Source organism: Macaca nemestrina, chromosome 11, assembly GCF_043159975.1.
Source record: "Macaca nemestrina isolate mMacNem1 chromosome 11, mMacNem.hap1, whole genome shotgun sequence".
Classification (NCBI taxonomy): Eukaryota; Metazoa; Chordata; class Mammalia; order Primates; family Cercopithecidae; genus Macaca; species Macaca nemestrina.
Window position 1 is genome coordinate 59,183,723 of NC_092135.1, and position 14,892 is coordinate 59,198,614.

General features: G+C 36.5%; 1 protein-coding gene and 1 long non-coding RNA gene across 3 annotated transcripts in view; one reads left to right on the top strand and one right to left on the bottom strand.

Annotated features, from left to right (window-relative positions):
• Positions 1-12,017, top strand: part of LOC105483351 (proteasome 26S subunit, non-ATPase 14) — a 110,485-nt gene extending 98,468 nt beyond the window's left edge. For both annotated transcript variants that reach the window (XM_011744193.3, XM_011744192.2), the window contains 2 exons: positions 9,127-9,189; positions 11,602-12,017. In XM_011744193.3, the coding sequence (XP_011742495.1) occupies positions 9,127-9,189; positions 11,602-11,700 (162 nt within the window). In that variant the 3' untranslated portion in view covers positions 11,701-12,017. The remainder of the gene's footprint in view (positions 1-9,126; positions 9,190-11,601) is intronic.
• The window catches only part of LOC139357129 (uncharacterized), a 23,769-nt gene continuing 8,877 nt past the window's right edge, over positions 1-14,892 (bottom strand). Inside the window, exons 3-4 of the long non-coding RNA XR_011609810.1 lie at positions 859-971; positions 1-164 (exon numbers count right to left, since the gene is read on the bottom strand). This is a non-coding gene — a long non-coding RNA (uncharacterized lncRNA). The remainder of the gene's footprint in view (positions 165-858; positions 972-14,892) is intronic.

The window sequence follows — 14,892 nt, forward strand, 5'->3', positions numbered from 1 at the left end:
CAAGGTAGAAAGGTATGTCTCATATTTCAAGGCCAATATAAAACTTCAAAGACATTAGAGACCCAGGTTCATTCTGTCTTTCTGCTCTACTTTCCTTGTGTTGGCCTTCTTCCTTTAGGTCACCTCATGATTCACTGTGATTGCGATAGCTTCAGCCATCTCATCTAAGTTTCATGCAACAGGAAGAGAAGAAAGGGCAAAAGGGGGATAAATCAGTTTCCTTTCAGGATCCTTTGCATAAGTTCCACACAGCACTCCTGATTACAACCGACCCTGGAACTATATGGATTTGAACTGTATAGATTCAAATATATACATGGATTTTTCTCATAAATATACTAGAATTTTTTTTGAGATGTACAACAATTTGAAAAACACCTCAGACAAACTGCATAGCACAGAATTATTATTATTATTATTATTATTATTATTATTATTATTAAAGACAAGGTCTCACTCTGTCACTCAGTCTGGAGTGCAATAGCATGATCATGGTTCACTGTAGCTTCCACCACTTGGGCTCACGCAATCCTCCTGCCTCAGTCCCCCGAGTAGCTGGGACTACAGGCATGTGCCATCATGCCTAGCTAATTTTTTGTAGAGATGGGGTTTCACTATTTTCCTAGGCTGGTCTTGAACTCCTGGGCTCCAGCAGTCTGCCTGCCTTGGCCTCCCAAAGTGCTGGGATTACAGGCATGAGCCACAGCACCTGGCAGCCCAGAAATATTGGAAAAAAAAAAAAAAAGGCATGTCACAAATGCATAAAATATAGGAGACACTAGTCTGTTTTATCATTTGCTACCATAAACTATACACTAATCTATTATAAAATAAAAAATTGTCAAAACGTATACATACAAACACAGTTGTACATGGCCCCATGCTCAGTTGAGAAGGTTGAATTGCTTGATATGTACTATAGATTGAGGTCCCCAGCTGCTGTTGCCTGCCATTTCAGACAGGTAATTCACCTTGTAAACAGATAATGTAAACTTATTGTATTGATAAATAAGTATGGTACTGTAAATGTATTTTCTTTTCCCTACACTTTTCCAAATAACATATTCTTTTCTCTAGCTTACATTGTTGTAATAATATAGTATATAATGTATATAACATACAAAATATGTGTTAACTGTTTATATTATCAGTAAGGCTTTCAGTCAACAGTAGGCTATTAATAGTTAAGTGACACACAGATTCTTACCTGTGATGGGTTAGCCCCCATAACCCTCATCCCCATTTGTTCAAGGGTCAACTGTATATCTCATTTGGCAGGACGTAGTTAAATGGACACAACTAGCTGCAAAAAAGTTTATGCAATGTGGTATTTTAGCTGGGATCATTGATACCTGTAGTAAAATCAGGGTTATGTTACAGAAGAAGGGGAAGATGGACATTAGGAAGGTGACTATCAGATTCTGCCATAGAAATGTTTTCCAACAACCTTAACTACAGTTTCTCTTACATGCACACGTACACACACACAAGCATGTGTGCACATACATGTATGATCTTTATTGTTCATCTCTATTTCATGTAATTACATTTTGAAATTGAATTCTCTGTGAAATTTTTATGAAGCATCTATGTTGTTTAGGGCCACTTAATAAATCATGCATTTGACATTATTATTATTATTCAAGTTGTATCAGTGAAAAGTAATGATTTCCCCAATTGCCATGAATGTTTCTTTGAGGTCTTTGGAGATACATAGGACTGTGTTTAAGCCACAGTTTCACTGCTTATTGCGTGTCTGGCTAGAGGCAAGTCAGCCTTTCTGAACTGTGTTTCCTTATCTCTAAAATTAGGTTAAGGATTGTGATATATGTGAAGCATCTGGCACATGATAGGCATTTAATAAAATGATGGCTACAACCACTTCTGATGTTATTAATATTATTCTTGACTCCTCTCTCTTTTTCTCACATCTACTCAATCAGTAAACCATTCTGACTAAATTCTTGAGTTAATCTGCTTCTTTGCATTGCCACTTCCATTGCCTTACCTCCTCATTGGTTTCCTTGCATCTCCAGTCTTTCCCATTCAAATCTATTTTCCATTCTGTAGAATGATCTTTCTAAAATGCATATTGGTCATGCATCAAAGAAAACTATTTAAAAAAGAGAAAAGACAACCTACAGAGTGGGAGAACATTTTTGCAAATCAGATATCTGATAAAGGTCTAATATCTAGAAAATAGAAAGGCATGTGTGGTGGCACATGCCTGTAAGCCCAGCACTTTGGGAGGCCAAACCAGGAGAGGATCATCACTTGAGCCCAGGAGTTCAAGACCTGGGCAACATAGGGAGACCCTCTCTCTACACAAACACACAGAATTAGCTGGGTGTGGTGGCCTGTACCTGTGGTCCCAGCTACTCAGGATGTTAAGGTGGGAGGATCACCTAGGCCCAAGAGGTCAAGGCTGCAGTGAGCCATGATCATACCACTGTACTTCAGCCTGGGCAACAGAGAAAGGCTCTGTCTTTTAAACAAAACAAAACAAAACAAAAATGAAAAGAAAGTATACAAGAATTTAAAATAGGAAAAAAAAAAAAAAAAGAAAGAAACCATAAAGAACTCTTGCAATGCAGCAACAAAAAGACAATCCAGTACAAAATTAGGCAAGGACTTGGATAGAAATTTCCCAGAGAAGATATGAAAATGGTTACAAACACATAAAAAAGATGTTCAATCAATATTATTAATCATTAGAAAAATGCAAATCAAAACCACAATGGCTATAATCAAAACAATGAAAAATAACAAGTGTTGCCAAGGGTATGAAGAAATTACTAGTGGAGATATAAAATGGTACAGCCACTGTTGAAAACAGGTTCCTCAAAAGGTTAAACATACAGTTCCCATATGACCCAGCAATTCTGCTCATAAGTATATACTCAAAAGAACTGAAAATCAGTATTCAAACAAAAAGCATGTATACGAATGTTCATAGCACTATTCACATTAGCTAAAGTTGGAGACAATCCAAATGTCTGTCAGTAAATGAATGGATAAACAAATTGTGGTTTATACGGACAACGTACTACTACTCAGTCATAAAAAGGAATGGAGTGCTGATACATGCTACTACATGGATGGATCTCTAAAACATGGTAAGTTAAGACATGCAAAAGGCCACATATTATATGATTCAATTTATATGAAAAAACCAGACTAGGTAAATCCATAGAGACAGAAAACAGATGTGTGGTTGCCAGGGACTTGGGCAAGGCGGGAATGGGGAAGTAACAGCTTAATGGGTACTAGGTTTTCCTTTGGGGTGATGGAATACAGGTGATTGGGGCACTAAATGTGACTGAATCATACACTTTAAAATGGTTAATTTTATGTTATGTGAAATGTACCTCATTTTTTAAAATGCAGATTTGTTCATGTCACTACCTTGCTTTTAAAAAGCCTTTGATGACTGACTTCTCATTGCCTTAGAATGAGGTCCAAACCCCATTTGGCTCCTGCTTGCCTCTGTAGCTTTATTTCTTATCACTCTTATGTTGTTGAAATACTGAGTAATTTGCAGTTCTTCTAACTTATAATGCTTTTTCTTGCTTCCTGGACTGAAGCACTCCTTACCAATATATCCCCATCCCAACTCCTTCTTTTCATTCAATTCTCAGCTTAACCCTTTCTCACTTTTGAGGACCTCACCATACCACCAAGAGTGCTATTTACTCCTTCTTTATTTGCCAATAGAACTTTGTTCTTCTATCAAATGAATTTAATTTTTTTTTAAGGGACCAGGTCTTGCTCTGTTGCCCAGGCGGGCTGCATGATACCATCATATCTCACTGTAGTCTTGACCTCCTGAGTTCAAGCAGTCCTCTTTCCTCAGCCTCCTGAGTAGCTAGGACTCCAAGCACTCACCACTATGCCTGGCTTTTTTTTTTTTTTTTAAAGATACAAAGTCCTGATGTGTTTCCCAAGGTGGTCTCAACTTCTTGGCCTTAAGTGATGCTCCCCCCTCAGCCTCCTGGGTAGCTGAGATTATTACAGTCGTGAGCCACTATGCCCAGCCTAATTACTACTTTTTAATTTCCTGGTTTTTACAGCTAGTCTATAAGCTCTGTGAATTCAGATATTGTCTCATTTTATCTTTAGTACACTGCCAGATAAATGGTAGATGCTCAATAAGTATTTGTTAAATGAATGAAATTATGCTATACTTGTATTTTTCTACCAAAAATGTAACTTTATTAAGTGGCCAATCATAAGCACTGTTATTAACTAATATTAACATAATATAAACTAAAATTTAAGGAAATGCAATGTCCTCTGAGGGGCACCTTTCTTTCTAATCTTCAGCTGTTCTCTATCATGGCACCCTTTGCCCCTCTCCCTTCCTTAAGGCTAACTGGATAAAATATAACCTCCTACATCATTGATCATTTCCTTCCGCCTGCCTCCAGTGTTCTCAGAGTCATAACCTTTTCATGACAGAGTACAGTGCTGATGACAATTTGCTGTTTCCAGCTTGTTAAAAGAGATGAGTGATTTGTTTTCTTTTTTTTTTTTTTTTTTTGAGACAGAGTCTCGCTCTGTCGCCCGGGCTGGAGTGCAGTGGCCGGATCTCAGCTCACTGCAAGCTCTGCCTCCCGGGTTCACGCCATTCTCCTGCCTCAGCCTCCCGAGTAGCTGGGACTACAGGCGCCCACCACCGCGCCCGGCTAATTTTTTGTATTTTTTAGTAGAGACGGGGTTTCACCGTGTTAACCAGGATGGTCTCGATCTCCTGACCTCGTGATCCGCCCGTCTCGGCCTCCCAAAGTGCTGGGATTACAGGCTTGAGCCACCGCGCCCGGCCAATTTTCTTAGTGCACTGAGTCTTGCATCTCTTTCAGTTATTTTCCTTGTCCTCTTGCCTTCACATCATACCTTTGAACTTCTGAAGTCTCTTCTTTTTACTTCCATGGCCATACAGTCCCATGGTTCTCCTGAGTTTTTGGCAACTACACACTCTGCTGCCTTTGCTAGCTAGCTTTGCTGCCTTTGCTATGAGCATTTCCAAGATTCAACCCTTGCCTTTCTGCTCTTCTGTTTTTATACCTTTCTTTAAAAGTCTGTTTTCATAGTTTAGCAATGCCAACAACTTTGAAATCTCTTCATTTCCTCTCATTTGAAATGTATTATCATCTCCACTGTTTGAGACCTTTCCACTTACATATTCATTACTTCAGATGCTGCTGTTCAAGAGTAAGCAGTATTGTCTACCTTACTTTCTACTTTTTCATGACAGTTCCCTCTACCAATTAGGTTATAACTGACACTCATTTTTCTAGGCATCATGTAGGTCTGAAACTTTGGACTCGTCTCTCTTGCTCTTCTTCCACATCCAGCCATTGTCTCATGGTTTTTCCCTTTCCCTATTACTACTAAGTATCACATGATGTGTTACTCCCTAATGCATTCTTTGTGCTCTCACCCTGACTTTCCCTCTCTTTCCTCAGGTGATGCACAAGAAAAAGTTAGGTACATTTACTTAACCCCTATGTCCCTATCGTGCTTTGTGCACACTCCTTTTTTGTATGTTTCACACTGCATTATGATTTGAGATTTATGGGCAAGTAAAGCCCAAATGTGAGCTCCTTGAGATCAAGAAGAGTTTGAAAAATTCCTTTTATGTTAGAAATTTTGCTGGAATTAACATATGAAGTGTAGATTAACTTCTTTATTGAGATGTTTTAAGGATTCAGTAAATTAATATTTGTAAAAATCATGCCTATATTGATGTTTAATTAGTGATGGTAGTAGAAAAGCTAGTTTTAATGTCTCCATATGTAAGCCTCTTATACCTTCTCAGTTTTCTAATTGCTAAGTGTTTGTTAATTTTGCTTTCCCAAGTATGTTTTATCAAAGCCAGTTCTTTAAACTTATTCTCAATCCCATAACACATGATGTTTATATAGTCAATACTTTAAAAATCATGAAAGAAGTAAAATACATTGTCTTGAAATCCACTAGCAGTTATGCGTTGATTGCTTAATAGTGAAAAATTAGTATATGCCATTTTAGCAGTTTGTGCTGTCTTATGTAAAAATTGCCGTAATGGTGATATTAAAAAGATATTTAAATGGGATCATGGCATGTTATAGTGTGAACAAAGTTAACATGTTAATGTGGGAAAAAGAAACCAAAGGAATAGTGAAAGAAGCATGATGTGGAATAAGTGACAGGGTGGCAAAAGCAAAGGCTAAGGGAATAGAAAAGAAAACAGATGTTGGAGTAGCTCTAAGTATGTTCAGAAAGTTAAAAAAAAAAAAAAAAGGTCCATTGGAATTGACCTCCTGGAGATCCTTAAGAGTGTTAGTGAAGTGCCAAAGATCCCATCAGTGTTTGTAAAAGGGTAAATAAAGTGATGGAATTTGAGATGCAGATTGTCCATATAAGAAACTTGACTATTAGCAGAAAAAAGAGAATGAGGTTAATGGGTTTAGTAAAAGCCTCTGTAAGATAGGGGGTACATTGGAGGGGATTATGATCACATAACAGACCAAATTCCAAGGATTTCTTAGAACTGTGCAGACCGTGCATGATGGGATAGCCATCTGGGGGTCTTTGTTGATAAACTGTTAAAAACGTTTCTAGTGTGAATAGCCACAAACATTTTCAGTGCTTTTTTGTTGGTTGAGTAAACCGAAGAGCACGAATGCAAAAGCAAAATTTGACGCCAAATCACAGAAGTTGCCATAAACACAGAAGTTCCCTAGTGAGGACACTGCCTGTGCCTGAATTTCATTTGTTTCTGCTGCAACCATTTCTTACATTTTTCCTGGTGACTAGCCAGATTAGAACTGTGAATGAAGACAAACTGGTCTTGCTCAGATGGTAGATGAGATACAGGTAACTTGGGTAGATAGAGAAAATATTTAGGCATTTGATTTGGAATATCTTAGAATCGAAGAGATATGCTTACTCTTTTGTCATGGGGGTTTGCAACCTTAGTATATGCCTAAATCTACAGCTGCTCCTCATTTCCCAGATGGCATCTATGGCTGGGAGTACTTTTTACCATCTGTACTTCTCAAAGAGTTTGTGAACTCTCTCTTTTAATTATTGGGAATGGAAAAACTAATTGGTAAAGTGGGTAAATGATGTAAAAGATTTTTAAAATTTGAATTAGCGCTTTTTATACCTATTTAACTTTTCAAATAAGATCAATACTTCAAGTGCTTTTTGACCTTCATCGTTCATTGTCTATCTACCATCTTTGTTGTTTGCAATACTCCACAATATTCCCTAATAACTGTTCTTTACATGGATTGGTATTTTGAGCCAAATTCCAAAATTTTTGCCTCCTTCCAATACTGTAGTAAGTACTGTTGTTGGCATGTACGTAGAACAACTAACACTGAATGGGTATGTAGTACAAACTTAGTGAATTGTTCCATTCATCTAAATGCTTTTAAGTCAATAAAGTATAGTGTCACAATTTGTGAAAGTAATTCAGAAAAACATACTCTTAATATGTTTTGTCAATGTTTCCATTTATGTAAAACATTGAATAGTGGGAGAACCATTTCCCAGTTAGGAAATACTTTTATAACTGAAAATAATAGAGTGACATCTGACTCTGAAAATGAGCATATTCTCTGTCTAGGGATTTCTAGATTTGGCATGTTATTAACTTTTACTTTTTCTTCTTTTGGGCTTATGAGTCATAAATGCATTTCCTAATGATGTGTTGTAAATAAGTATCTTCTGATAATCAGTAGATACAATACCTATTCACTATCTTTTCTCTTTAGGCAGGTTCTACTGGGGAAAATTCTCTAGATAGTTTGTCCATTTATAAAATTAGACACTTGCCATCTTTGCTCATTTTCAAGTTCTCTGTTTACAAAACTATTAAGAAGGTGTGAAATGCAGCCAAACTTCCCAGTTTATGGGGAATGTCTGATGATTACATTTCCTACATGTTCATTGTTCGCACATGAAGAAATTTGGCAGCTGTGAGACTATAAAGTTCAGAGTATCCAAATCTAACCCTCACTGGGATTTTGGTTCCCTGCTTTCTGCCACCACCATCTCACCCCCTTTTGTAACTCTTTTTTGTGGTAAATGCTGTGTTGGCATTTCTTAAGGTTAGTGATCCTTACATTTTCTTGTTTTTTCAATTTATCAGATGCTATGAATAAATCATAGACTAAAAGTTCACCTGATACAGAGTTTTGTCTTCAGGCCATAACATACCTAAACTGTTAAGATTTCTTATGTGTGAAATTCTCAATAAAGAGGTTTTATATTGGTGCCATTATTGGGAGAGGAGGGCAGTAGTGGTAGCTAATCTAAATGTTATAATTATTTCAGAATTACTCTGCCAGAAAGTTATGATCATACATAGAAGAGTTTGTAGCTAACTTTGAAAGTAGTGGAAAGTGGTTTTCATGTATTGTTTGGGTTAATTTAATTTTGATTATATTTGGTTTTTAGTTCAGGTAATTTTTTGTTGAAAACTTCAAATGACAGTTTCTTCATGGTTACTAAAGATCACTCATGTGGAGTAGTTTCAGATTTTTTTCTGAATACATGTATTACTTTTAGAGATTTAAAGATGTGAAATTACTAAGAGAGAAACCCATGTGATTTGTTTAGTGGATCAAAAGTCAGTAGCTCCTTTGATCCTAAGTGCTATTGATAGTTAAATAGATACTGAAGTTATGGGCAGGCTGGATTGATAAGAAAAAAGGAGACAGAGAAATGGGAAACTGGGAAAGAACTGTGCAAATAGGAAAAGGAGAGGGCAACAGAACAGAATTAGTTAGTACCACAGTGCCATAAGTGCCACTGCAGGTACTTCCATCTCCCATCTCCTGAAGAATTCAGTAATGGTCAATTTGTGTTGCAAATGGTCAACACAACCATTTAGTGATCCTGTTAGATATTTTCAGTACTTTCTGTGTATTTCTTGTCTGTTTTCAAAATGATGCTGCTGATAGTTTTTATTGCCCTGAAGGTTATTATGAAGTTTAGCATAATTTTATTCAGTAGATTCTTTGAATAAAAGTTCTATGAATGAAAATTCTGGTCATCATTATTTTTGGTGATTATCCTGCAGTGGGAATAGAGAATTTATAATTTTAAACTCTGTCCTTTGTGTTTCATTCACAGGCTGTAGAAGAAGAAGATAAGATGACACCTGAACAGCTGGCAATAAAGAATGTTGGCAAGCAGGTGAGGTATACTGTTAATAAGTTATGCAGTTGCATAATAACGTGTTCTTATAGAGTTAAAACTGTTTTACAGCCTATATAATTTTTTTCCTGTCCACTCTACATTTTTCTTCTGTCATGTAAATGTGATACTAATTGTAAAGGTCACTAAATTTATTTGATGTCAGGTTCTCTATAGAGAAGTAAATCACAAATACCTATGAGATACTATCTTCAGTGAAAATAATTTACCAGGAACAAATTAGGACACTTGTGTTCTGAATTAATTTTTTAAGTATTATTTTAATCTACAGATAAATAAGATAATAGAAAAGATAATAGAAGGGTAGATTTATTTCATATGTAACAAGTTTTGTTAATTATGTACTTTATCAATATGTAGGTAATATTCCTGAGAAAGGTTAGAGCCTTATTGGGTTACACTGAGTGAAGAGAAAGGGCTTTAAGTATTTGCTCTTTCACTTTTCTAAGATGAAATATATATTTTAGTCTCTATTATCTGAGGGTGGGGGAAGATACCAACCAATTAAAGGAATCTACAGATTAATTAGACTGTGTTTTAAAGAATGTCGATTACATTTTTTCCCCATTTCATGGAACATGGTTATCATATTGCTGATGTTGGCAGAATCTTGATATTTCAGATGCAAGACACTAAGCTGTCTTTGCTTTCAGCCATCCTACCATATGCTCTGATCCCATCACATCTCACAAGCTATGTAGGTTTGGGCCAGGACCATTCTTGGATGGGAAATCTCTAAGAATCACCCAGCTGCCACAAGAAGTAATGTAGATAACTGAGGGAAGCATGTTACCAATTCACTATAAAATGAATTACTCCAACAGAGCAGTAGGGGCAAAGGTCTGACTTTATCATATGTCATAAATGAGAAAATCAAATTTCACTACCTTCTGAGTATTATAATTTAAAAACAAATACCCCCAAAAAGCAAAATGAAATACAGTTCATTTTGTTTTCTCATCTTATGTGATATCACCCTTGTTATCTTTCCACTACTTATTTTAATCATAATACTAGATCACCAACTTGGAGCCTTATACTTTATGGAATTCAGTAACTGTTTTTTGAATAAATGTCTTTCCGAGGCCATAGTTTCTTGATACAGATTTAAAGCAGCAAATAAAAGGTCTAAATAAAAAATGAAACTGAAAAATATGTAATTGGCAAAGTTTAATAATCATCAGAGTCATTTTTAAAAATATAGTTATTACCTCACTGGTTTGGCCTACGGCGTGGCAAAAGCAAAACTGTCTATAATGGAATTAAACCAATATCTTTTTTTCTCCTGCCAGTGTTTCTCAGTCTTTTTCACCTAAAATGCCCTGAGACTTATTTCTGAAATAAAAAATATATTGTAGTCTAGTCACTTGAAATTATTTGTAACATGTTGTATCTCTGGGTTGTTTTAAAAAAACAGTGTATTAAAATAAGGGTTAGAAAAGCACGGCCAAGAAATAATTCCAATAATGAGCATTTGTTTAAAGTTAGGAGTCTTGGGTATTTTAAAAATAACCGTAAGAATATAATCCTTTAAATTATAATTTTTCTATTGTGTATAATGTATATTCCTAATTTCAAAACTTTCAAATTTTGCTCAAATACTTAATCCCACCTAAAACATAAATACATACTAAGCATTTTAATTTAAATTCCTTTATTACAATACAATTTTAAGCCTCCTTTTTAACTCAGTCTATTTCAAAAATAGATATGATCGGGTTTAAGTTAAAGGATTGTACCTATATAATTTTCGATGATACATTTTTTCAGAATAGCTACATGAAACATTCTTAACATTTTAGAATTGATCCAAATTGTATTTAAATTCTTCAACTACAAACAGCAACTTTTGATCCAAGAATATTTTCTGAATCATTTAAAGCACTACTCTTAAAAGATTAAGATTGTACAGAATTCTGATTTTTGCTATTATAAAACATAGAAGAAGTGCTGAGAATTCACACTGAACTCTTACCCATTGGTATGTCCGCTTTGAATTAAGCATTCCCTCAGACATTCAAGATATATGAATGGTAGAGAATATACACATCTATGCAGACAGGTAGACATATGTAAATGAACTTTTAAAAAAATCAGATGATTGTAAGCTGTATAGAATTCCTTGTTACTCCTCATAAAAATCTCTGGTACACAGTCATTGCATTGTGTAAATCAAGCTTTCATTGTGTAATCTATTATTTTATTAGCTACTTAACTTATTGATTTAGAAATTCTAAGAATGTAACAATATACTAGTAAAGTTAAATTGTGAAATATTTAAGTTAGGTCTGGCTTTCTTTACCAGTTTCATCGGCTACTGAAAAAAATTTAAGTAATTTATCTACCAATAATATGGTTCTGTTTTCTCTCTCCTTATTTTTGCTCTTTTAGGACCCCAAACGTCATTTGGAGGAACATGTGGATGTACTTATGACCTCAAATATTGTCCAGTGTTTAGCAGCTATGTTGGATACTGTTGTATTTAAATAAAGCAACGAAAAACGCTATTGATGATGCTTTCAGTGTATATTCCTCTGTTGTTCCTAATGCTCAAAATCAAGGGACCTCTGAAGGTGTACTTGGCTAAATGTAAGACATCTGGCATCATCTGCAGCACCGTAACACCTTCAGTCTCAGTTGTGCAATTACTTCTGTTTCTTTAGTCAGGGTCTTTGCAGATTCTAAAGTTATACATGAGTACATCAAAGTGGACAAATTTTGTTAAGATCCCATTTAATATTGGAAAAAATCAGTAGCACAAATATATTTTGATTGTTACTTACAAAATAAAATACATTTACAGTCTATGCTTCCTGAGGTCTTTTTGGCAATGGGTGGGATTGATGGAATAACGTTTGACAGTGGTCTAGAAATCTCACACAAAGATATGTTTCCCTTTGCATTTTAAGATCTTATAACACATAAAACATCAGTGTGATAACAAACTTTCACAAATGTATAATGATTTCCATTAATGAGTGGCTACCTAATTAGTAACTCAGAAAAAATGTTGACATTTTATTAGCATTTGTCATAAGCTAAATATTGTATACTCACTCTCTTATAAACATATTATACTTTTAGGATTTTGGAGGAGTACATTTACAAAGAAAAGGGAGCAATTTTAATTTAGACTTTATCATGTTTTAAAAGAGTACATTTCTACCAACAGTTTTGAAACTGGGAACTGGCTACCGCAGACTCTACTGGACTTTTATCTAAAATAACCACAGAAAGTATATAATGTCTAAAAAGCAAAATGAGAAAAGTAGTCATAATGTGAGGTTAATATAAGCTTATAAGCAATAATTTTGTCATTGTTTGGTCTCATCTTTTCTAAATTAGGACTACCCAGTTTTCTAATAGAGAAAAAAAAAATGGCTAATACCAACTTCTAATGTGATGTACAAAAGTAACTGCCCCTGTTATTACTTACGGTTCAGAACCATACTGATAATACCAAGGAGTATGGCAAAAGATAGACAAAGATCTAATTCTAGTCTGCACCCTTGCTTGTGAAAATGTGGTGAGAGTATTACTAAGGCTTCATTAAAGGAAGGTTTTACATGGGGACTTGGAATTTAACTTAACCTACTAGAACTGTTATGAGTGCTGTGATAGATAAAGTTACTGTCCTACTGGAACAAGTCTAGGCTCTTATTGGTTGCCTAGTGAAGTTACCAGAAACTGAAAGTAGAAATGGCTTAAATTCCCAGTATGTTTCACAGTATCTTTTTTGGTGGATAAGAAGTATTCTGAGCATTTCTTGCTTGTCCTGTGGTTTATTGTTTCAGATATAGTGACAGTATATTTTATGTAGGACATGTAAAATGTATTAAAGTTGTTGGGATTACATTTAACCATTTAAAATTAAAATATAAGTGGAAGTTAGTGAAGTTTTATTTTGCCTAATTCAAACTTGTGTGCAGGCTTTTTGGATATGATTTTTCCCTTTACAAATAAGATTCTCTAACTTATTTCGCAGATGTTGTTAATGAGTGCTAGTCAGTGATTTCTGGGGGGCACAGTGCCCTCAGAAGAAGGCCTTAACATTTCAAGAACTATTCTCAATATGTGGGTTGAAAGGGTTTTTTGTTTTTGTTTTCCACTTAGTCCTCTGAAAATATCCTGAATCCTGTGACTGGGAAGGCTTACCTTGCCTGTTTTTGCCCTTATTTGATCACCCCATCTTCCTGGACTCCCTGTAGCCACACACCACTTACTGTCACTTGGTTCATGTTGGTGACATTCCCAATTTCAGAACCTTGTCAAAATCTTTGCTAGCAAAAACCTATATTTTTGTAGATTTGGAGTCGATCAAAATCAAGATGCCCTAAGAGGCGAGGCTCAGTGAACACATTTGTCTTGGAATGTACAGCTATTTTCACAGCAGCCTGATGTCCCAGGCCCAGTTAGGCATTGAAAAGATGCGTTTAATCACAAACTCAGGAAGCTGTTTAAGACTATGTGTGCGCACACACGTGCACGCATTCAAGCATGCTTATGTGAGCATATCTACCCCTCCACCATGCAGAGGTAAAGCAGCTCTGGAAACAAAACTGTTTGTCTCTAGTGCAGAAATGTCCCTGCTTTTCTCTCAGACTAGTATGGCGGCACTGAAAGCTCTGGCCTCACCATTCAAAGTGTCATCTGCCTGGACCAATAGCATCTGGGTCTTATGGAAATTTGTTATATATACAGAAAGCAAGCCCCACCCCAGGCCTATTGAATCATAATCAAGAATTCTGGTGTGGTTCATATACACTTTAAGGTTTGAGAAGCCCTGGCCTTCTTTTAGAAGTATGGTTCACAGGAACGTGTGGTGATTCTGAGGAAAGCCTTAATTTTCCTTAGTATATATAAATTCAAGGCATAGCCTATATTTGAGCAGTCACTGAATTTGTTACTGATAATCCAAAGTGGGTCAGAGAGCACATCAATTCCTTAAAAACTCTGAAGAAGGTGCACTCTTTCCCTTTTCTATCCTTTAACACCTTAACATCTCATTTTAGCATTCTTCCTTTAAAAAAAAAAAAAAGAAAGAAAGAAAGAAAAGGAAAAAGCAGTTTAGGGTGTCCAGAATGGCAAAGCCTCAAAAAGAGCCCAGGTGATGTCTCACCTCTTTACACACTTAAGGCTCTGTCCCACTGAGAACGGAGGAAAGTACTGTTTTCCGAAGCAACGGAGGGAGAGGCACTCAGGGACAGAGAAGTTGAAGATGGAAGAAAGACGGAAACGAAAGTAGCCAAAAGTAGTCAAGAGGTCAAAAGCCTCTCATGAGGCAAATGGCGGTAGAAGGTCAAGGGCAGAAAAACAAGTGTCAAATGGCATCCCCTACTCCCCTCCCCCGCACCCCAACGACTCAACAGCTAAGACTGCTTGTTTATGAAGCTTCCTGACCAAGAGCTGAGGTTTGCTTTCGAAAGGAAAAATGGGTCTGGCTCTCTTTTTATCCCAGAAAATTGTCTCGGCTTTAGTCTGGGACATCTGGTCATCAACCTGCCCTGTCCAGGCCGCCCGCGCAGGGCCCTGCCCGCGGCGCCCTGATGGAGGCCGCAGCTGGTGCCCTCTGTAGCCAAGGCGCCCAGCCCGCCTCGAGGGGCGCAGTCTCGGCTGAGCGCTGACCGCTCAGCCCACCGAGGTGCCGCTCTGAAAATGCACCACAGTGGCGAAGCGGCGAGT